A 22,968-nucleotide genomic window follows, 5' to 3' on the forward strand; every position below is an offset into this window, starting at 1 on the left:
GTATTGGTAACTCGTAACTCGTATGACGTATAAAGTGGATATGCATCTAAACAGGTACTAACTCGCTTTTAATTTGCCGGTCCGCTGCGGAGAGCGAGAGGGCATTTCTGTCTTGATTTTAACCCTTCCAGGCTTCCAGAGCGAAAATTTTTCTTACGAACAAAAAAAATATTCGCCACGGACCGAACCATTTTAACCAGTAGAGGACATAAATTGCTTTGCAAAGTATATCACTCATAATGCCAAGTACACGTTACTTAGAATTTTCGCCTGTGACACACACATCTAATAAGTTTTCTAGATAAGCGGAGAGAACCTCGGATATTAGCGCACCTTTTCCATCTATACCGATGAAACTGATTAGGTAGGTACCTACATTCATTTGTAATAAGGAAGTCCAGTTCAAAATATTGATCAAAAATATACATTATATTTTCATATAGACCAACAATCGCCGATTCTGAATAAAAGATGCGTCGATTTTTTTGTGATATTAGATTATGTATCTTTTCTAGTTTTGGCGAAATTTAAACTTTTAACCGAATAACTGTTGTTAATTTATAATATAAAAAAAAACAATTTTGAAGAAAATTGGATATATTCATGAGGAATACCGACATCAACCAATTTCAATATCGAGATTATAAGTGTATTACAATTATTTGTAATTATTTGTTCTTTGATTAAATGTTACTAGAAAGGTAAATAGATAGGTAAATAATTTTATGCAATTATTGCCCTAACCGCCGCACTTTTAATCACAAATTATGTAAGTAATACTTTGTATCAACAATTACTATAAGAAAAAACTATTTATATTTAGATTGAAACGAAACTCTCGCAAGTGTCACTCCATACAAAAAAAGTCCAAAATTGCGGCAAAGGGGTCGTTTTGTAAGGTAAATGTTGAACTTTGATTGAATAAAAATAGAATTATTATGCCATCTATCCCGACGTAAATCGTTGATTCTTGTTGAAACGAAGTGTATTTTTCATAACCTGTGCCTATTAAAAGTGGGGCGGTTAAAGAAATATTTACCTAATTTTTTAGTTTTTTCAGTTATGGTTTACTATGAATATTGTATTAAAATATGACAAACTTTTAGAATCGCTGGCCACACTCAATACAAAAACATCAAACAAGAAAAATAAACATGGACGAACTGACAAACTGTTTTTGAAAATTTGATTGACAAAAATGGAAATGCATAATGTAATGTAATGAGTTTTATCTCAACTCATTGGGAATAATGTGTTAAATTATTTTCCATCCCCACGAATGTAAATAATGGGTTTTCCAATAAGAGGTGTTATTTTGCATAACCCGCTATATCGGTAAATGTTACTTTTGAAGCTGTCATTTTTAATTTAAATACATAATAAAATAAAAGAAGTAATAAGTGATAATAATTTATGTGTAGTTTGTGGCAAGTGTGTGTTTATGTATATAAAATAAATAAAAAAATAATTTATATACATAATAAAATAACACCTCTTTTTAAAAAACCCTATAGTTTGCTTTTATAGTAACTAAGTTGATATTTCAAACAAATATATTCTTGTCAAGCGTGGCCAGCGATCCTAAAAGACTACCATAAATAAACCACTAACAAGATTACCAAAATTAGGTGCGTTGAAGTTACTTTTTTATATGACATTGAAATCACAACCTCAAAAACGCTAGTCGGGACAAAGAAATAAATATAATAAAAATAATCAAAATATATTTATGCCAGATTTTAAAACCTTTTTACGAATGAGGTTATTATTAATACATAGAATCCATCCAACACAGAGAGTAAACACTGTAAGGCTAGACTAAGAGTAGAGACTTTTGCTATCGTGTAGATAATATTTATATAGTACTAACGCAGACCAGTGAAAAATCACTGTTACTTTGAACGCTCGACAAATACTTTCCAATTTTTAAAATGGCATTAATTTTTTTTCCTGTAAAGGGGTGACAGCAAAGCATTTTATATAACTCCAAATTGCTCGCCATACAATCCCATACAGACCAGACAGAGTGTTATAAGTGTGGGCATGGCGACGACGACGCGCGGTGATCTGCAAGCAGATTGCGGTATATCATCATCGCCACGCTCACACTTATAACACATCATCTCTCAGGTGTGACAGGTAGGTAAGCGATTATTTGGCGAGCGATATGGTGTTATAAAAAATGCTTTGATGCATTAAGTATAATGTATCGGCACCATTATAGCGTAATGTGTCAGCACCATCATAGACAGGTTTACCTCGTTCAAGTTTGCCCCAGTCTTACCTATATTATAATTCATTTCATATGACAGCACTAAACAGACAGCAGAATATTGACATGACAACACTAAACATTCGAAAACCCAGGGGCGTATAACTCTCGCATAACCTTGTAACCCTGATGGGAGGAGTTATCCTCAACCCAAATTCTTGTAGACAAAGCTGTTGTGGCTGAAAGCTCAGATCTCATTGGCTCAGAGCAAAAATTGTATCTTGATCTCTCGCTCTCTACCGTAGCGACTCGTGTAACAGAAAGAGAAGCTAAACATGTGTTATGCTCCGATAAAAAAATAACGGTAATTTCCAAGACGTCATTTCGCAGATTGAAGTTAGTTGAAGGTTTTAGCGTAAATATTTTGAATTTTCTTTCACCCATCTAAAAATAATGTTGCGTGCTAGAATTCTTCAAGGTGATAAATTAATGCCGTGTTGTGTTAGAGGTTGCTCAAATGGATTCGATAATCCAGTGCTAGGAAGAAGCAGCAAGAAATACGTTTGTTTGTGTGTGCCATTTCGCGATTGAAATAAAAAATACGGTACTTTTGGGATTAAAAAATAATGCGTTGCCAACGCTTAATCTTCCAATCATCATAAAATATCCGTTCTATCTCCACCAATTGAAAGAAGGACCCGATCACGTTGTTAAATACAGGTACTAACCTCTCGTTCTTTGATACAATGTTCATGATTCCTGAATGTACTTCATTGGCTAATAATTTGATTAATTTTCCTTTTCAGACCTATCCGTATTCCGACGCGATCTTATACCACGTATTAGGAGACTAAAATTGCTAAACAAAGCCAGGATTACATCAAACAAGTTCATTTAAACCTCTCCAGAATTACATCATGTAAGTACCAGTATTTTCAATGATGTTTGCTGACGACAAAGCTGTGAAAATTATATGAAACCCTTGCAGGAGAACTTGAATAACTTCTAGTGCTATTTTGTGTATATATTCTTGTATTTTTGTGCAAGGTCAAATTAAATCCTATTAAGTTGTTGCAGTAAGACAGAAATCCTGGGTTCGATTCCTAGTTGAGACTGTTACTTTTTATTTTTTTGTGTCTTGTTCTGTTTCATGTTTTTTTTAGATATATTAGTATTATCTTCTACTTCAATGATAAATCAATGCTCAATACATCGGTTGTACTGACCCTGTTCTGTATTACTGTCCATTGTCTTTTAGAAAATAAAAAATATTTTGATGTGTGCATAGCTGTGGGTTTTTTTTTTTATTTTCCTTTTCCTGCATTCCAGTATTTTTTATTATATAATTTTTTTGGGCTAGTGAATGAACGATGTTAGCTGGGTGCAGGTATATTGTCTATGTTTGCCCTTTTTTTTTAAATGACCTTGAGATTTCTTTATGGTCCACCATATATTTACCTGTCTGGACCAAACGACCGTTTTATCTGTGGTCGTCTGTGGTTAAGGGGGTGACAAAATGGCGCCATACAAAAAGCCCGAAGATATCGATCTAGAGAGTGGTTTATTTATGCGAAAACCAAAACACAACTAAAAATGGCGTCAACGTCAGAAATTCAGGAAATTCCTGATAAACCTGAAGAAAAATTATCAGATGTCTTTGATAGCGCTATGAAATATTATAACGAAGTTGAGCAATCGAAAGAAGCCACAAATAGTCCAAGCACTCAGGTAAATACAAAGTAACTTGCCTCAAAAGAAACATAACCTCACAATGAAACGTAGAATTTCTGAGTCTGGAATGTCAAAGTAATATTTTACATAAATGTTGTTGATACAATACTATGCACTCTTTGTAAAACAATCATTTTAGATCTATCTAAATAAAAATGTAAATGTTCGTTTGTTCAAATCGTTTGTTCGTTCGTTTGTTGTAAATCTTAAATCTCAGAAAGTTCTTTACCGATTGCTTTGAAATTTTGACACAACTTTGCATTCGAATACGCGTGTGCTTTTATATATGTATATCATATAGATATCACCTGTGACAGATAAAAAACATGCAATTTTTGAAAAACAGCATCATCTTTTGGACGTAAAAGCAACACGCGCTCTTTCTTTATCTGCACAGAGACACTGAGCCACAGCAACTAGTTGATAATAACTGTAGGCGGTTTTTTATGTATATTTTTATCTCATTGTATTATTGTTTATATTTTAGTCCAACGTTCAAAAAAGCATGCGACTCTTTGAGCAAGCTACCTGCCTGGTGTCATACAGTGCAGTTTTCAGTTCTAATGAAAGTGTTGAAGAACTCACGACGGATTCTCTGCAGTATCTCCTACTACCGGCTTTGTTGGGAGTATTAAGTTTGAAATTAACAAACCAACCCCGCAAAGATGTTGTCCATGTTGCAGAAATCTACTTTAGGTAGGTTGTCTTCTGGTTTTAGTGAGCATAATAATAATATTACATTAACTTGTTTTGTACAATGCGATTTGTTTTAAACGGTATGTTTTGTTTGTAGAGATTTTCTCCAACGCTGCAAAGATTATGGAATAACGGAAGTCACTGCACCCCAACCCTCAGACACTGAGAATGATTCAACAGTACAGAAAATCAAAGCCACACAAAGCGAACAATCTAGACTAGTTGCAATGGTAAATATAAAATTTCGTTAGTTAAGGCTCCGTAGTAAGCATTCAAAAAGAAGAAGAAAACATTTGAAAGTGAGATATGTAAATACGAATGTTCGAGGGAGCGAACTAATATTTTTAAAAAAGGCTGGCTTAATTTCTATTCGTTTTAGCTGAAACTAAGCTTAGTAATGTTCAATATAATGGCAAATAGAAATATTTTCTGCTTTTCACATTCACAAAATTTTACCGAGTTTTATCTTAATATATACAAATTCAGCCAGCGTAGGTTTGTGCTTCCAAAATTCTAAAAGTAGTCGACCGATATTGCTAAAAATTTCAAAGCTTGTTCGTAGTTGTAGTGGCAATTGAAAGGACAGGGATATTAGCATTATATTAGTAAGTGTAACTACATCTGTGATTCTGTAGTACAAATTATCAATTAGTATTTGTACACTTTCTGTGCATTTATTTATAGGTTATGAATCGTGAAGAGAAACTAAAGAGATATAAGGAACAGAAAGAGTTGCAAGCGGAACTGAAAGCACTGAAGGCCGCCATGGACAGCCCGAGTTGGGATGAGCAGACCAAGAGGGAATATTTCATTGCCCTCATCAAATCATACGTAAACCAGTCCCTAGATGAATTGAACAGCATTGACGCAGAGAAATCCCTACTCGATTTTATGGAACAAATGAAAGGTATTTATAATATAACCAGCAGACGTGTACCCGGTGTTGCTCGACTTTTCTCTACTTTCTATAAATATAATATGTATGTATTATGCATATAAACCTTTAGGAAGAAATTCTCTAAATGATAGTGAAAACCCTATCAACATCCGTTGCGTAGTTTAGAAGAACTACGCGCACAAACAGACAGCTAGCATAGCGAGTTTGTTTTATATTATTTATTATAGATAAATTAATTCTAAAACCTCGAAATCCAATTCATAAGCAAATATATAATTGTCCACAATTGACCACATTTAAGTCCATCTCTACACTACATAACAAAAACTGCCAAATTACTTTATAGAACCTTAATACATAGTTAATTTTTGATCCGCAATGTCATTGATATTTCGTAAGATTGTCTTTTTTTTTTTACAAAATTAAAATTTAACCATTGTCTATTACGTCTTCAACTAGCATTTATCATAGAAAATATTGTTTATAGTGTGTGTCTATGCAGCAAGCCATAAATTATCTTTATTTTCACATTGTATGTATTCTGAATGTCAACATTTTTTTAGCGGGCGGTCTTGAAGAAGAAGAAAAGAAGCCCAAGAGACCACCAGCACCTTTGAAACCCTTCATTATCACAAAGGACGATGTACAGAAGACGGTGTATGGCCTCGGGTACCCATCTTTACCTGTCCTGACAGTGGAAGAGTTCTACGAACAGAGAGTTAGGGAAGGAAGGTATTGTGGTTGAATTTTTTTTTACTATCTTGCAGAATAAATCAATACTGCTCAGTTCGTAACTTTATTTACTAAATACTAAGGAACGAGACGTATCACGTTAACCTGTAATCAGTGGCGGCTCGTGACTTTTGGGTGTACTGGAGTGCTAATCAGTCACAAGCCGCCACTGCCTGTAATAAATACCGGTTTAGCTTTACAGGACCTCTTTTGATAGTGCTAAACTTTCTGAATTTGATGTTTTTGATCAATGCGTATTTCCTTCCTTGATTTTCAGTTTTCCAGCCCCACAAACCAAATTGGGGATTTCTTCTCTACAAGAGACTACTGAAAGGGATATGGAACAAGTTAAGGATGACGAAGAAGAAGCTAAGGTAAAACAGGTTTCTTTTAATATTTACATACAGAAGTGTTTCTCTTTTAATATTTACATACAGAATTTAATATTTAAATATGGAAGTGTTGCTCTTTTGACCTTTCCTCATCTGTGGTGTGTATTTACTACACATTGCTTCTAATAACTTTAATAACTCTATAAATATAATAAATTCTGGGTTCAGATTTTAGGTATTCCTCCGTTATACATATATGCACTGAATTAAAAAATAATATATTACATAGTTTTCAAATTCAATTAAAAATCAGAGTTTTTTGTTAAAAATCGGGAACAAATACACCAATACAATCAACCGTGTGATACTAAATTCGTGTCCCGCTTTAATTCGCTATGCGGGAATATGAGACATCCACACTTCTGCAGTTGTAGTTTTTGATTTAGACCATCGATACCTACGACCGCACAGCTGTGTTTGTGCCAGCTGCGGCGCTAGCCAGTTGGCCGCGAACCGTCGTTAGATGTGGACCCCTCGCACATTCATTTAGCATATGCCGATGGTTTTTTCATGTTTTCAGCAATTAAATTACAATTATTATCACTTTTGATATAAAATATAATAAACATAATCGATTAGCTATGAATATTCATATTTTTCCGATATTAAATCGCTTATTTTGAGATGTGTATTGACTACACAGCACCGTAACGCGTGTATTTTTTTAGCACAGTAAGGGAAAGGTTAATATTAACATACGGAAGTGTTGCTCTTTTAATATGAGATTCATCTCTCCGTTTACAATTTATGAGAGTTAATTTTACAAATCATTGTTTGTATTATGTTATGGAGCTAAAATGTTTGCGTGTATTTCCATGTAAATACATTGTACATCAAAGCATCAACACTATGACCTCCCTAAGCACACAATGGTCTAGCACTATATCACCAAGATATGCAAATCTCAAAGCGCCACACTTTATTCCCGTGATGATGCTTCTGAGAATGAAGTCTAATTTTAACAAGATAATTTATGTACATAATTTTTTTGAATGTTGCGGAAACTACTTGACTTCAGCTCATTTGACACCAATATTATTTAGTCCCTTTCTTTGCTCTGTGGTTACTGCTGCTGACATTGTAACCTCTCTTTTCGGCATATGCATTGTTTATGAAAAAGTGGAACATGTTATGCTGCTCATACACTTTTGAACCGAGCGCTAGCCGAACCACTAATTATGGGAAAGTAACGAAGAATTCGCAAGCAGCGTTTCGCGCCGTTTGTGGTTGGTTTGTTCCTTACCCTTAATTCATAGCTCAGCTCATGCTTCAGTTCGTACGTGCATACTAGGCTGCTTCAAAAATGTTTTTAAAAAATAAAATTCTAATTTTTAACCTTTTCATTTTTTTTTTATTTTTAGTATGGAGTATTTATTTTAAGCTTTTTTTATAAAATATTGTTTAACACAAAATTAAAATCAATTAAATAATTAAATGGAACATTCAAAATAAACTTACCTATTCAAGATGACGTCAACGTGGGGTTCTTTGAGTCAGTAAATTTTTGTCGATAATCTTTAACCGCCAAGAGTAAATAATATTGCTTCTGCTCTTGTTTTATTTGCATACAATGGTATGTATTTGAAATCTTTTGAACATTTTTCAGTGGGACTTTTGTGTTTTCCACTAATACTAGAACAGATTCCAGTGCCTACACGTTCCGACAGCGTTCATCATTAGCAATACTTTTAAATGAAGACGGGTAGGGATTACAAGAAACAAATCGGTAAAAAAATCTGCATTTTAATTGAATTATTCAAGTTTATCTTTCATTTGATAAAAAGTCATGGGGCTTTTACATTGGGTAGATTGAAATGTTTACAATTTTGTACATAAGGGTTATAGATATAAACAATGGTTGCAAAAAAAATATTTCTTACACTACAGTGGTTTGCAATCAGATTAAATAAAAAATAATTTTTGAAAACTAAAATTATCAGAAATAATATCTTGACATAAAAAATTATGTTTTGAACTAATAATAATTGTTATATTCATTTGCTAAACTATGTAGACAAGGAGTTGGCGAGCTTCCTACATATATTGTATGTAAATGGTGATAATGAAATGAGTCCTTGTGCTTAGTGTGTCGAGTAGGTAGTTTCATGAACTAGCTGAATTACCCGGCGTTGTCCAGGCTTTATTTGCACAGAGCTTTTCGAAATCAAAAACATATCTTAAACTTTTGTCTGACATATTTATAGGCTTTAAACTAGAATAGAAGTGAAGGCTTTGCAAAAGTTTTTAGTCCGCCTATATATTTCATTTTTACGGTACATCCTGATGTTAGCCTTATAGTACACCGAGTCATCAGGTCTCTGACTCCACTGTCGGAGCTCTCAAACAACAATTGTAGATCTGCATGTATCAGATTTCTTTTTTTAATGCATTTATGACATTTGTCATTGATTTAAATTTCTTCTGATCTCGCCTTTTGATTGCTTGAAGACATTTTATGTGCAATTTTTGAGATCCATTTAAATTTTTTAAATTATCAATTAACAACACACATTTCACCACAACCTTAGATTACACATCTGCCCTGATGATGGACACTGCAATGCTGTCCGAAACGTTGCTAAAGAAGGAGATAGCGCAACACGGCATAATACCCCAAAAACAAATCACTATAATAGATTTTATTGTTTAAGGCGATGCCATACATAGTAATGCAAAATCATGTGTTTTTGGTTTGAAAATTTGGTCGCTTAGAAATGTTTCAGATGCTTTAATTAAATACTGCGAATAGAATACATCTTGACCTTTGAAATAATCGAGTATTTTTTAGATAAGTCTTTTTATGAGCCCAGAAAAAAATAATCTAAGGCCTATGAAAACTGCTTTAAAGTTCGAAATCTCCTACTTACGAAGCCATTTTCGGTTATGATTTTATTGTATAATGTGGCAAATTAAGTTATTTATAAAATGATCGAAAAAAAATTAAATATTTATGCCTGAACATCCACAAAATAAAATAAAAGGCACTCTTTGGCCATGTTTTTTTCTTGCATAAATCAAAACAGGCGGATGGTGTTAAGCGGGAATTTAAATCTTATCGCCATCTACGTAAGGGTTGTTATTGATAGCGGCTCAATTTAAAATATTACACGACGTAGTGCATCGCCTTAAAAAAATAAAAGGGTCCTTTTGCAGGTATACACATGATTCTATTCAGTTGTATACAGTACCCACTTACGATTGGTAGTGCGTTTTGCTCTGTTTTTCATACATAACAATAAATACGCATTTCTTTTATTTGAATATTTTTTACTGGGCAATAAATATTTTCACTCCATCAGAAACCAGGCTCAACGGAAAATTCCATATTTTAAGAAAAGGTCCCAAGCGGGACTGTGTGGTCTGTTCAAAAAAGGGCAGTAAAAGTTGGCAGACAGGAAACCAATGAAAAAGACTGCAAACATTCCAAAATAAAGCCATTTGCACAGTCCTGGGAGCCCCCAAGTGGATGAGGGTTTCCCAGCTCCACGGGGACTCTGAAGTCCCTCTCCTTAAAGACCACATCTTAAGTCTCGCGGAATCTTTTTATTCGGGCATTCCAACCCATCAAAACGCGTCTATCAATTGTATCGCTCAGTACTATGTAAATATAAAAAACCAAATCAAATCCTATGTATAGTTTAAATATCCCCCTAACTGCAGCCATGTACCATTGCAAAAAAAAATCACAAAACCAAATCGAATATTTTCCAACAACCATAATTTAAACTCACGGTGAAAGAGAAAGGGACCTTTTTGGCCCGGAACTCTGTAAGCCACTATATCAAAAAATCAAAAAAAGTGAGTACTGTGACACGTGTCCTAACAAGCCACGGAATGGGCGACATTTGGGTGACTGCTTTCTAAAATACCACATGTTAAAAAAATATAAAGATTAGAATATCTAATTTTTTCTTTTATTAACAATCTTATTTGATAACAAATATATACTTCTTAACATTACAATATCATTTTATTTACTTCATTAGAATTTTTTTTTTTGTATTTATCTAAAAATATTGTAATTATTCTTCATATTTTTACATTACACTCTATGGAGTAGCTGATATACCATATAAAAAATAATTTGGAGTACAAAGACTTAATTTCCATTTTTCAAATCGAAGTTCAAAGGTAATAATTTTTTTTATATGAATAGAAGAGCATTTAAGCAATAATTATCGACCAAAATATAAATATTTAAAAAATGTATATTATTGTGAAATATCGATAGTCGGTATTTAAACATAATTGCCGGCGAGTGTGGGGGCTGCGTCAATAAAATCATTAAAAATTGTTATCCAATTCTAATTTTGTACTTACACGTGAAATAATATTCCACTTGTTGACTTGGCGTGTCGCATTTTCACAAAGTTGCACTGAACAAGATGGCAATTTTAATAAAGCGAGGACCAACTATACTCGGCGACAACAGAAACTTGACTAAATGAACGAAATCTTTACGTATTGAAATCACACTCATCAGACCGTGATCCGCCGACGGTCGGGCGGCCCTCATACCATATCTCTTTATATTCTAATATCTTTGGTAGAAACAGTTTTGTCATTCTCAATAGTAATCATTTCCATTGCATTGGCAGGAGCAAATATAAAAAAATTCTTCTAAACTTTTTTCCTTATTTTTCGTAACAGCAGAACGTTGTGTTTTATTTTATTTGATTTTCTTTAACTTTTTCCGGTCAATACAATATTATATTTGCTATTGTATTTGCAAAAAATAAAGTCATAACCTCTTTAACAGGCGGTAATCTTGATTAAGACAAAGTTTATGTAAGGAATTCACTAAGCTATATATCGTCACCTTAAAGCAATAGTGGGATATCTTCGAAAAATACACTTTTGAGATAAGTATGCAGTTCGATGTAAAATTGTGAGCTCTACATGAGGCATTACTGGGATATTTTGTAAAAAAAAAAATGCCTGTGTTACAAGTAAAATCTCAGTATTGAAATGTTCGGTCACTCAGAGCAACACTGAGATATTGATGTTGTCCCACTGTTGCTTTCAAAAGGTCGTTTAAAATACTGAAATAAATTCATTGTCTCACTGTGGTTCTATAGTTTTCAACAAGTTCGGTGATCTTGGAAGAGAAACATAAAGAAACTGAAGGTGAATACTGGTCAGGAGTATGTAGCAAAGTCAGGAAAGGTACGCATAGCAAAACAAATTAAGCCTGTACTGTGTACGAATTGTAAATACAAATGTTCTGAGTCTGTTTTGGAAGTTGATCGATTAAAATATTTTAATATTTATGATTCCATGAATGCTAGCTAATAGTGGTTATTATTTTGAGAGAGATGGACATAAAATACGTGTATGTAAGATTTTTTTTATGGCAACCTTAGATATAAACAATAATACCATAAGCACTGCATTAAAAAAAACAGACAGCTTCCTGCAAAAGGATGATTTAGTTGATGGTGTTATGAATCATATCAACAGCTTTAGCTTTAGTAGAGTGGAATCGCACTATTGTCGTGCAAAATCAGCTTGGATCTCCAAATATCCAAAAGATGTACAATTTGTAAAAATAGAAGTGTGTCTCGGTAGGTAATCTCTATGTTACACACTCTACATACAGGAAAATATTCAATACCAAATTCAATATATATTTTTTTAAACCAAAAAAGAACCTTTGCGCATTTTGTGTATATTACAACTATAGTACTGCAAATGAGAAATTAGAAAAAATAATAATAATATTCTGAACACATTCAGAATGTAAAGCTATCTCGACAAGAAAAAGATAAAAACATTACCAAGACCACTGATGATACTGTAGTTGCCATTTATGACTTTCAAGCTGTTGTGCCGTTGCCGAATGGCAATATATCTATTTTTTATAAGAGCAAGTTAAACGTTATAACTTCTGTATTTACAATACCAAAACACGACATGGCCATTGTTACATGCGGCATGAGGGTGTAGCTAAAAGAGGCGCAATTGAAATGTCTACCTGCGTGTACACATTTTTCATTTTTTTACACAGACCTTTGCCAAGGGAAACGGGAATGATCTTTTTTTCTGATAACAGTGTGGTACAGAATAAAAACAAATTTTTATTTTCCATGTACATGCATGCACTATGAACACTTGATATTCAAATCATTACCCAAAGTATCTAATTGTTGGGCACTCGGAGAACGAAGGAGACTCCATTCATTATTGCATCGACAGAGAAAAGGTCAGGGTTTTAAAACAAGGCCTAATATTTATTCCAACGGAGTAAGCGATGATCATAAAGTGTTCCAAAAAGAATGAATTATTATAAGTTAACAGAAATGGAAACAACGGACTTCATTGACTAGAAGAAGGTATGTGAGAAGACTGGAAAAAAATTCTCAATAAACATGGACAAAAATAAATGTATTTTGAATAAAGTTAAGATTTTGCAGATCACTAAAGATGAACCGTCAGTTATCAAATACAAAAGCACCTACACCGAGGATTCATTTAATCAGAGTATTAATGTGAAAGAGCGACTAAAGAAGTGGTGTTATACCAAAAAAACCTCATTTTTTTTAAAATTAATTTTTACTGCCAATACAGACCGCGACGTACAAGAAGAAAATAACGATGAAGGTTCATTGTAGGTTTCCAGGGAATCAACACATATTTGTTTTATTTTTTTGTTCTTAAAGATTTCTGTAAAAAAATTTACATACTTTTTATTCTAAATGTTTTCTGTTATTTTTGATACATACATACTTTTTATTCTTGGTTTTCTGTTAATTTTGTTACATACTTTTATTCTTAAGGTTTTCTGTTATTTTTGTTACATACGCTTCTCATAAATAAATTTATAAGCACAAATATAAATTTTCTTCATTTTTATTCCACCTTACTCCCATACAATTGTCGTATTGACAAACTATAGGAGTGAGTGGGTGTGTACTGTTGAAAATATATTTATGATTATAAACAGCATGGAAAAACATGCAGAAATGAGAATTATTAATTATTTTAAGCAATAATTATTAGCCTGAAACAGTCCACATTGAAAAAAGTCCCGAGAAACAATTATAAATTCATTTATCCATCTAAACTCGAAATATTATTACTATGCTACACTGAGATAATTTGAGGTGATTACCAAATACTCCACGCAACAGTGAGATATTTCCAGATTTACGTATACTTTGTCGAAATTAGTATGAAAAAATTAATTATTTTTCTATTATTACAATTTTGTGTTGATGTTAAATAATTTACCTCTCTTCTACCATATCATTAATCTGAAAGGTTAGTTAATTTGATGCTGCTAGAGCTTACGCAAACCTAAAAGTCCTATTATCTCAGAACAGCATTTTTTAAGATATCCCACTATTGCTTTAAGGTGACGATATGTCGGTCATTTTCTGAGTCTTAATAACACTTTCACTGATAGACACCATTTACATGGCACAATCGAAAATTCAGTCAAAGTACAAAAAGTACGCAGGGCCGGCCCTGAGCCAAACGGTGCCTGGTGCTAGTAAAAATCTCAAGGGTACTGTATGAGGTGTTAGGAATAATCAGCGCCTTAGCTCCTTGACTCCTTACCGTTTGGCAAGACGGCGCCCGGAGCAGTCTGCTCCAATTGCACCTGCACAAGGCTGGCCCTGAAAGAACGTTATTACTCAAAGACTAGTTGCTCAACCTTTCCACGGCTTATTATGGTGCGTGCAGTGACATGTTTGGTCTGAAGCGTTGCAAGCGAATCATTGGCCTAAACGGCCCGTATTTTCGAAACTTTGATCATTATAAATTTATTTGAACGAAAAAATCTATATCGTTGTCTGTTTTTTTGGCTATTGAAAGCATATAAAAGGGTGCCCCGATAAAAATATTAATCTTTATCCTTTGAAGCACCTAGTGCATATGTAGCATTAGAAATAAGCTATCAGGGGTGCACCTTTACTACCCAATGGCAAAGCTCTTATTATGACGATATGTAATTTTGAAATGTTTTCATATTTTCAGGAAAATCAAGTGGAGAATGATAATGAAGAACTGTTGCAAAGAGCCCGTAATTTGGATGAATACAAAGATGACCACAAGAGAGGTTGGGGCAACAGACACAACAGAAGCTAGTGGCAAATGCCTAATGTGTCTTGTAGCTAATAACAGACTGTTGGGTATATTGTCCATCTGTTTTGCTCTTGCTTATTGTGATATGTTTCATGTACAATTTCAAGTGTTGACCACTCTGCTGAAATTAATTTAAAAAATAAAGTGATGTGATTTACACTGCAAAATGATTTTTTAATTTTTATTCAGATATGTATTTTAAGTTTGATTGGATGGCTGATTATGTCTGTGGAAAGCACCATCTGTTATTTATTTTCTGAACTTCTACCTTAACTATTTTATCATTTTTCGTAGTAGTTACCGAGATTTCCGCTAGATGGCAATGTCAGTTTTAAATTATAAATGGTGGGAAATTATGCGTTTTCAAACTAATTCCGAATGATATTACCTGTGAACGAACCATAATAACTTGGTCTTAAATTTGATGCACATCTGCATTGCATACTAGATATATTTTTTTATTTTAGAAACATACTCTAATTAAAATGTATAAAATAGGTATAGGTAAGTGCCCCTTTTCCCTTTGCCAATCGATCATGGAATAATTGTATGTGGAGGTGTAACACTATCAGTCATGGATTCACTATCGAAAACGCAAACATAGTTTAATTTCCGATAGTCGCAATGCGGTCTTTTCTGAACACCCATAATAATATGTTTGAGGGGGGGTGACGGGGTACGTAATAAAAATGACAATTCAACACGCCTCCAAAAAGTGATATAAAGTCATGAAAAGTGATGAAACAAAAACTAGGTTAACTATTAAACAATTTTTTTATTTGATCACTTTTAATGACTCCATATCACTTTTTAAAGGTCTGTTGAATTTTCATTTTGGCGAAATATCATGGAACCGTTTGGGGGATATCAAAATGGAAACAAAACAATTTGATTCGTTCATTGCTTGTTCTAAATAATTTTCCCTTTGGTAAGTTTTTAGATTTTCACGGCCAAAAGCATTTTTGTTGTTTGTTTTTGGGGTGTTAGCACGCGACATGCCACAAGCGCTGGCGATTACCGCAATATCAACCCGGGTGCGCTACCACATCTACCACACATCACACATCTTCGGATCTACCGGATCTGCCCTGATGATGGACACTGCAACGCTGTCCGAAACGTCGGCTAAAGAAGGAGTTAGCGCAACACGGCATAACACCCCAAAAACAAACAACAAAAATTTTCCCTTTGTTTTAGAAAGTAGGTACCTACCTACAAAAATGTGTTTCCGAAAGTTTAAAATAAAAATGTGTCGTACAAATTTTGTAACTTTGGCAATCATTATTTTGGAATTCTATAATTGTGTGTGTTCAAAAGTAGATATGTTTGGGAAGCAACAAACCCATGCTACTTTTAATAGAAATGTCGCAATTGAGGTGACTTAGATATGGTATTCAGAATACCAGAGCCAAAAACTATATAAAATACTGGCGACAATTTCAGAGCGAAGGCGTCCATTTGTGGTTGGTCACCCCACACGATGTTGGGCAAAGCAACTCCTGAGGATGTGCTATGTGGACCGGGCCAGCAATGTGCGGAGGTGCTGAAGTAGCCAGTACAATAGGAAGATTTTTCTTTTTACATTAGGTCCACACAGGGGGCCCTGAGGAAAATAATTCCCCTCAGCGCCTATCATCTTTGGGCAGGGTATTTTAGGAAGGAAGGGGAGCAAGTTCTGGGAACGCAAAAGGTATGAGGTTTGGGTAGGAATCTGGGGGTCAGTGTGTCCAGGAGTGACGTATGTATGAATCCATCCCTCCCGCTGCGGTGATAGTTCCGCTGGAGGGGTCATCAGGTCTCCTTCAACCAGTCTCTCTCGATGCGGCCTGCCACGCAGTTGGTGGGCAGACGCATCTACCGCCAAGACCTGGACAAACTTTACCCCATGAACCCAACACCCCCACATCCCTGCTAAGTAACTAAACATACAAAAATTCTAAAGTTTTCTCGTATTTTGTTTTTTTTTGTTGCAATAAAGCATTTTTGCTAAACAACTATTTACCTACCTACCTAAAAATCGATTATTATTATTGTTACCAACGTTCCTGCGCACCCGGGTTGATATTGCGGCAATCGCCAGCGCTTGTGGCATGTCGCGTGCTATGGAAGATGGTACCTACCTAGTCAAGTGTCTGCACTTTCGACTTTTGAACAGGTTACCTCTGCTACTGAGCGGCGAATTTCCGGTTCAGAAACCTTAATAGCCGTCGCATCACTCATTTCCTGCTATTCAAGATTATTCTGTAAAAAGTCTAGCGATTCTGCTTATCGCGCGGCTGATTCTGCTAATAATGCGACAAATGTGTATTTCCCGATTCTCACCGCGGACAATCGTAAAATCATCTCATACGCACCTTTTTGCACTTCCTCAACCCTTTAGCTCATTCAGACAATTCAGAGTAGGAGTTCTTTAATTTTCTTTACTAAATCACGAAGAAGGTGTTAAAAAAAAGTTAAGATAACTCTGTCAACAAATTTTAAAAATGTCTCAATATTTGTGTTTTTTCGTAGGTACTCCATTCGACGAAAGTTTATAATCTAGAGTTAATTTTTTCGAGGTAATTTTGGGTACCGCCGCCCCAAGTGGTTCATTACGTTTGGTGACTTAGAAGGGTTGCCCAGATTCATTGAGTGACGATTGTCAAGGTCCTGGCGGCAGATGCGTCTGCCCACTTGTTGTGTGGCGGGACGGATTTGGAGCGACTGGTTGATGGAGATCTTTTTACTTCTCCAGCAGGACTCTCTCAACCCATCGTCCGTCACTACTGGACACACTGAGTCCTAAGTTCCTACCCACCCCTCATATAATTTCCATTCCCAGATCTTCCTCTCATTCCTTTCCTTAAAAAAAACCCACACACCATCCCAAAAAATGACATAGGCCAAGAGAGAATTTTTTTTTCCTCAAGGTCTCCTGTGGGGTGCTAATTTAAAAATTCTTCTATAAAAAGTCCTAAATATTACCTATGTATTTAAAACATTTTCTTTCATAGTTTTATTTTTCGTCACTGTTTGAGAAAGGGTTAAGTGTGGGATAGGTCAGTACATAACGAAGAAATGTACATTATTTATTTATCGTAATTTTTTCCTAGTTTTTCAATCTTTTACTGATCGAAACTATTTTCACAGTTCCTATAGATTGTACTTTCCTTATTCAATACACCACACTTAAAAAATAAATATTCATACCAATAAATAAAAGGAAACTAAACATGTTTATATGTAAGCACTAATTAAACTGTCTAGAAACTTGTAATATCCGCAATGAATTTATCGCGATACTGAAATCAATTTGCGTATATTGTCTATTAACACACCGTACATTGACGGAACATTGGAAATAATCCCATTAATTAACATTTTCAATTAAATCTTCTTCTTTTTACTTGGCATTTTTTTTTATTGAAATACGTTGCGTAATGAAGAAATTAAACTACTGGTATGAAGTAGCGATGGAGAAACAAACGGAGATATGGCATGAAAGTGTTTAGACTGTAGCTGAGTTACAGGAAGTTATGAGTTTGGTGTGCAGATAATAATAATAATAATAATAATTGGATAATTTGTAGAGCGCCGTTTTTGTGAAAAATCACCTCAAGGGCGAGATACGAGAGAACGAACGGAATATTTAGTACGGATGAATCATAGAATAAAGAAGATCACAAGAAATGCGATGTGGGCGTATTTCTATACCCAAAAGTCTGGCAAATCGGGCCATTTTCAATATAAATCCTGTGTTTCATCGTCGTTATGAAATTCAAATGGATGGCCATATGCTAAGTCAAGCAAGTTTAAGAGAGACAGAGGGCGTACTAAATGGGCTAGAACCAAAATGTATTAAGTCAGTAGCGACGTTGGTTTCCATTAATTCATTTCAATTGGGGAAACGGGTTCAGGTATCAGCCGCCCAGGGAACAATTTTTTTAATAACCAACACCTCTGTCACAGATCACTCCAGTGGTTCGCCACATTTGGCGGTTTAGCAGGGGTGCCCGGGTTCATCTGGTAAGGTGTGGTCAGGATGCGCCTGCCCACCAGCTGCGTGGCGTGCCAGATCGGGAGAGGCTGGTTTGGGGAGACCCTTTCACCTCTCCAACTGATCTCTCCACCCAGCGCCTTGCGCTGCAGTAGTAGGGATATACGGACATGTACTTCACTCCTGGACACACTCCTCCCTAGATTCATACTGAACTCTCCTACCTTTTACCTTCCCAGAACTTCATTTTCTTTAAATAACACCCTCCACACAGCATCTCAAAAGATGACATGCATTATTTTCCTTAGGGCCTCCTGTGTAAAATCAAATCCACGTGGAAGGCAGTTATTATCTATCCAGTTGCATATTATATTATCATACGTGACTTTTTCCAGTTTCCCAAAGAAAATACCCGGAACCGTATTCCGTCCGGTCTCTCGGCTTTCTTATCCCAAGAGCCAACAGGTTCCGTCACGGGTTTTGTTGGGAGAAAACCCGTCTGCTCGTTACTAGTCACAATTATAATAATGGAGACTCTTGTTTTCCAATGTCCGACGATCTTAGAACATGGATGCATCGTAACGATGAAAAAAAAATCGCAATGTTAAATTATTATATTTTACACCTGTGTTGTGTACATGTACCTAATCTTCTTAGCGGAATCTACCATTTTTCAGCGGAAAAGAACACCAATCAGATTATGTAGTCAATATTTATAGGCTTTAACAGTTTCTTAAATATTTGGGGATCAATGGTGAGAGGCGCGACATAAAAGGCGGGTCGTGAAGGTCACAGTGTTTATTGAGTCAGAGTAGCCGTAACGAGAGTTAACGTAGGACAGATGAATTCACCGGATGCTGGCTGTGATGACAGGTCAAGCGCGGGTCAGTGAGTCGACGCCGGGCGCTGTGACCGGGACTCGTTGACTGTCAGGCGCTGGCGATCTGGGGAATCAATAATCTAGTACTGACGGGAAAGCCGAAGGTGCGGCGGACCTTGTAGGCGGTTGAGCGGGAGCTGCGTAGACCAGTGAGGATGCTGCGTGTCCTCGTGGTGGTCATGATGCGTGGATGAAGCGCTGGTCAGAGACGCTGGAACCAGGGCGCTGTAATCCGTGTAGCGCTGGCCAGGGACGTGGCCAAGACGCTAAGATGATGTCCCGATGGAGTCCATGATTGTACGGGCGAAGCCGGGTGTATTGTCTTTCGCGGGGGGCGCGGGGCGCACCGATTGTCACTCGCGAGATTTGTAAACTGACGCCAGATTGATGACTGACTGACTGCTCGCTGCGTCGGGCTTATTTATACTGTACGGCCGGTGGCAACAGTAGGTAGATGAATTGCAACTAAATCGGAGCCACTCGCTCAGTCTGGGTGTTTCGCGAACTTTCGGCAGCGCGGCAATTCTGCATAGGCGGTAGGCTCGAACCTTCTGGCGAGTTGTCGTAATGTGCCAGATCGACTGCGACGTATTGTCGTAGGTAGGTCGCGTTGTTTACGATCCGAGCTGAAGGTAGGTACTCGTAGAAAGGTAGGTTGCTTTGTTTACCATTTCGGCTGTCAGTACGTACCTGCAAGTACGTACCTAAGTAGCGTCGAGCTAAATAAATAAATGAGTTAATCTGGATTCTTCCCGACGCCACAAATGCATTATGAAACATCATTATTATTTACATTCATAAGTACAAAACCCAAGAAATAAAAATAAACACGTACAATAGAAACACTAGATCTCATGGTTAAAAACTTATCCAACAAATAACTACTAATACAACTTTTGGACAAAAAATCTTATATCATAGTATTAAACTCTACAATAAAATACCACTCTCACTCAAAAACCTCAACATTATAACATTTAAATCTCAAATAAAAATCTGGATACTTAATATAGGGAGATCTGAAATAGAAAATACACTGATATCAAACACAGACTAAAACCGAATCTACTAAACTGAACTATACAAAAAAACACTATCTTATTATTTTTAAAAAAATTATACTACATGATATAATTATTGTTTATAATTTAATTCATATGTTACTTTGTTGTAATATTAATTTCTTATAATTAAATTATAATATGTAAATGAAATCCTCAGCACGGGAGATCCCAGTGAGGATATCATTATCTCTATATGTTACTAAGTCATTATCATTATATAATTATACAAGTATTGACTTCACAAATACATGTTTTTTATATAATTACGAACGCCCTCCACACGAGCATAACGTTTTGGAGGCAAATAAAAAATTATGAACGTAATATATTAAAACCTTTTTGAAAAATTCATCAAAATCAAAGTTTAAAAAAAAACGTTGCCACATATCATCTAGACTTGTCATCGTCTCACAAAATTATGTAAAATGTGGCAACACTAGAGTAGGGAGCGTACCATAATAGAGAAACGTCAGTTTGCAAATGGCGGCGATTCTTGTTGATACTCCTTGTTACTGCTGATTTGTATGTTGTTTTCCTGCAAGCATATAAATAAACAGTGAAGTTTAAAATACTCGAATCAGTTGGTGACAGCACTGACTTTGTAATTTGGCTGTTGCGTGCCCAGACCTCTACTCTAATCGGCCTTACATTTTATCTATGACGCATAATATCTTCGGACGGGAACCAACTGTATTATATTTAATAATCGAAATAATAAATAATTTACTTGTCTTTATAAATGAAATCTTATTCCTCAGCTTTTACTAGTGTTTGCCGGGTAATAATCATTTTCTAGTCACACACGAGGGCATTTCGGTCATTTATGTGTAGAGATGAGACATGAAGGGAAAAAATAGGTTCCAGTTTTTTTATCTCCAACTGAACTACAACGCTCTAACTAAAACTATCGAATCGGGTCTACGTGCACCGCTTATCGCGTTCTAATAGTGGAACAAGTTTCGACGAAATGTTAGTACGCAGTAGCGCCTCTAACTGTAGCTCTACGCATTTTGGTACTTTTTTGGCAATTTACTTAGAGCACACGACCTTACGACTCACCAGTGCTGAACATCACTTACAAGTATGGTCTGACAATGACGTAGAGCCACCGACTTCATCGTCACGAACACTCAACCACCATCACCGTTCATCTCCGCTTCTACGGTATGTCCATCGGCCTGGAGAATTGACGTGGTGTTGAGCTTCGGCCCGGTTCCACACCGATCATGTCTACCAACTGCACAAAGCATCGGTTCGGAGTCATTCCTACAATTACACTGACTTCAATAAACACTGTGATATCTACAACATCTCTCATTCATCTTACCTTACCATCACCCAAATATATATTGTAACGTCATTATTATTGAATGTTACAATTTTTTTTAATAAAAATATTATTGTGAAAATTCCCTATTCAGTAGAGACCACCGCAACAAATCCTCCACATCTCTTCCTTCTTATTTTCTGAGTCGCCTCTCCATATCTGCAAGTTTAGTGTTTGTATGTCACTCAGTTTTTTTCCCCTGACTCACCTTGAGATGGCGAGCGCCTTGAGATTTCTATACAGAGCGTTTGTTTGTCCCTAATTGTCGTATTTTTCACGAATGCTCTCGTTTGTGTCTTTGTGTGCATCTCCAATGTTTCTTGTGGGTTGTTCTCGTTCTCAGTTGTGGACCTGTTGTAGAGTATTTACTAGTCACTCTAAATATTCTACGAACTAAATTATGACGTTTCTGATCATTTCAGATATCTTACGAGTAAGATTGAGTTGATAGGATAACTAAAAGATAACAACTTAACGAAGGTAAATATCTCTTAAACCGAGCTTAAAAGCAAATTAAAGACGTGCCCATAGTCACCCGTATTTCCATCAAGAAAAGAGCAACATGGGTAGACCCAGTGGCGGACAGAGAGTTTTGAACAGGCAGTATGAAAGTCAGTTAATTGATATTTCTAAAAAAAAAACCTAACTCCGACAACCCCTTCGTTCAATTTATCGCTAAGAATGGCTAAAGTTCTAGTCAAATAACCGCCCGATTTACAAAAACAGAGTCACAGAATTGCTTAAAGTATAAAAGACAAAAAATGTATGGTGAAATCCCAGAAGTGTGAAGAATAAATGAAGAATGAATGAAGATCGATTGAAGAATGTATGAAGAATAAATGTATTTCAAAAAAGCTGCAATGATGCGAGCAAGAGTTGTTGATGTTATAATTATAATTGTTACTAACTAAATGTAGCCATAGCAATTACTTTTATTTATAGTGTACATAAGAGATGAATAATTATTTCTAC

At 35.5% G+C, this 22,968-nt stretch overlaps 1 protein-coding gene across 1 annotated transcript; it reads left to right on the plus strand.

The window, feature by feature from the left end:
- Nucleotides 1-3,785: 3,785 nt before the first annotated feature.
- Tap42 (immunoglobulin binding protein Tap42) lies at nt 3,786-14,906 on the plus strand. The gene is made up of 7 exons (XM_089650858.1): nt 3,786-3,940; nt 4,431-4,639; nt 4,737-4,869; nt 5,324-5,546; nt 6,101-6,269; nt 6,547-6,643; nt 14,642-14,906. The coding sequence occupies exons 1-7, from the start codon at nt 3,806-3,808 to the stop codon at nt 14,750-14,752; spliced, it is 1,077 nt and encodes a 358-aa protein (XP_089506984.1). The 5' UTR covers nt 3,786-3,805; the 3' UTR covers nt 14,753-14,906.
- Nucleotides 14,907-22,968: the final 8,062 nt, after the last annotated feature.

The sequence above is a fragment of the Hesperophylax consimilis genome, chromosome 3 (genome assembly GCF_061612785.1).
Source record: "Hesperophylax consimilis isolate HC1 chromosome 3, BYU_Hcon_1.0, whole genome shotgun sequence".
Taxonomy (NCBI): Eukaryota; Metazoa; Arthropoda; class Insecta; order Trichoptera; family Limnephilidae; genus Hesperophylax; species Hesperophylax consimilis.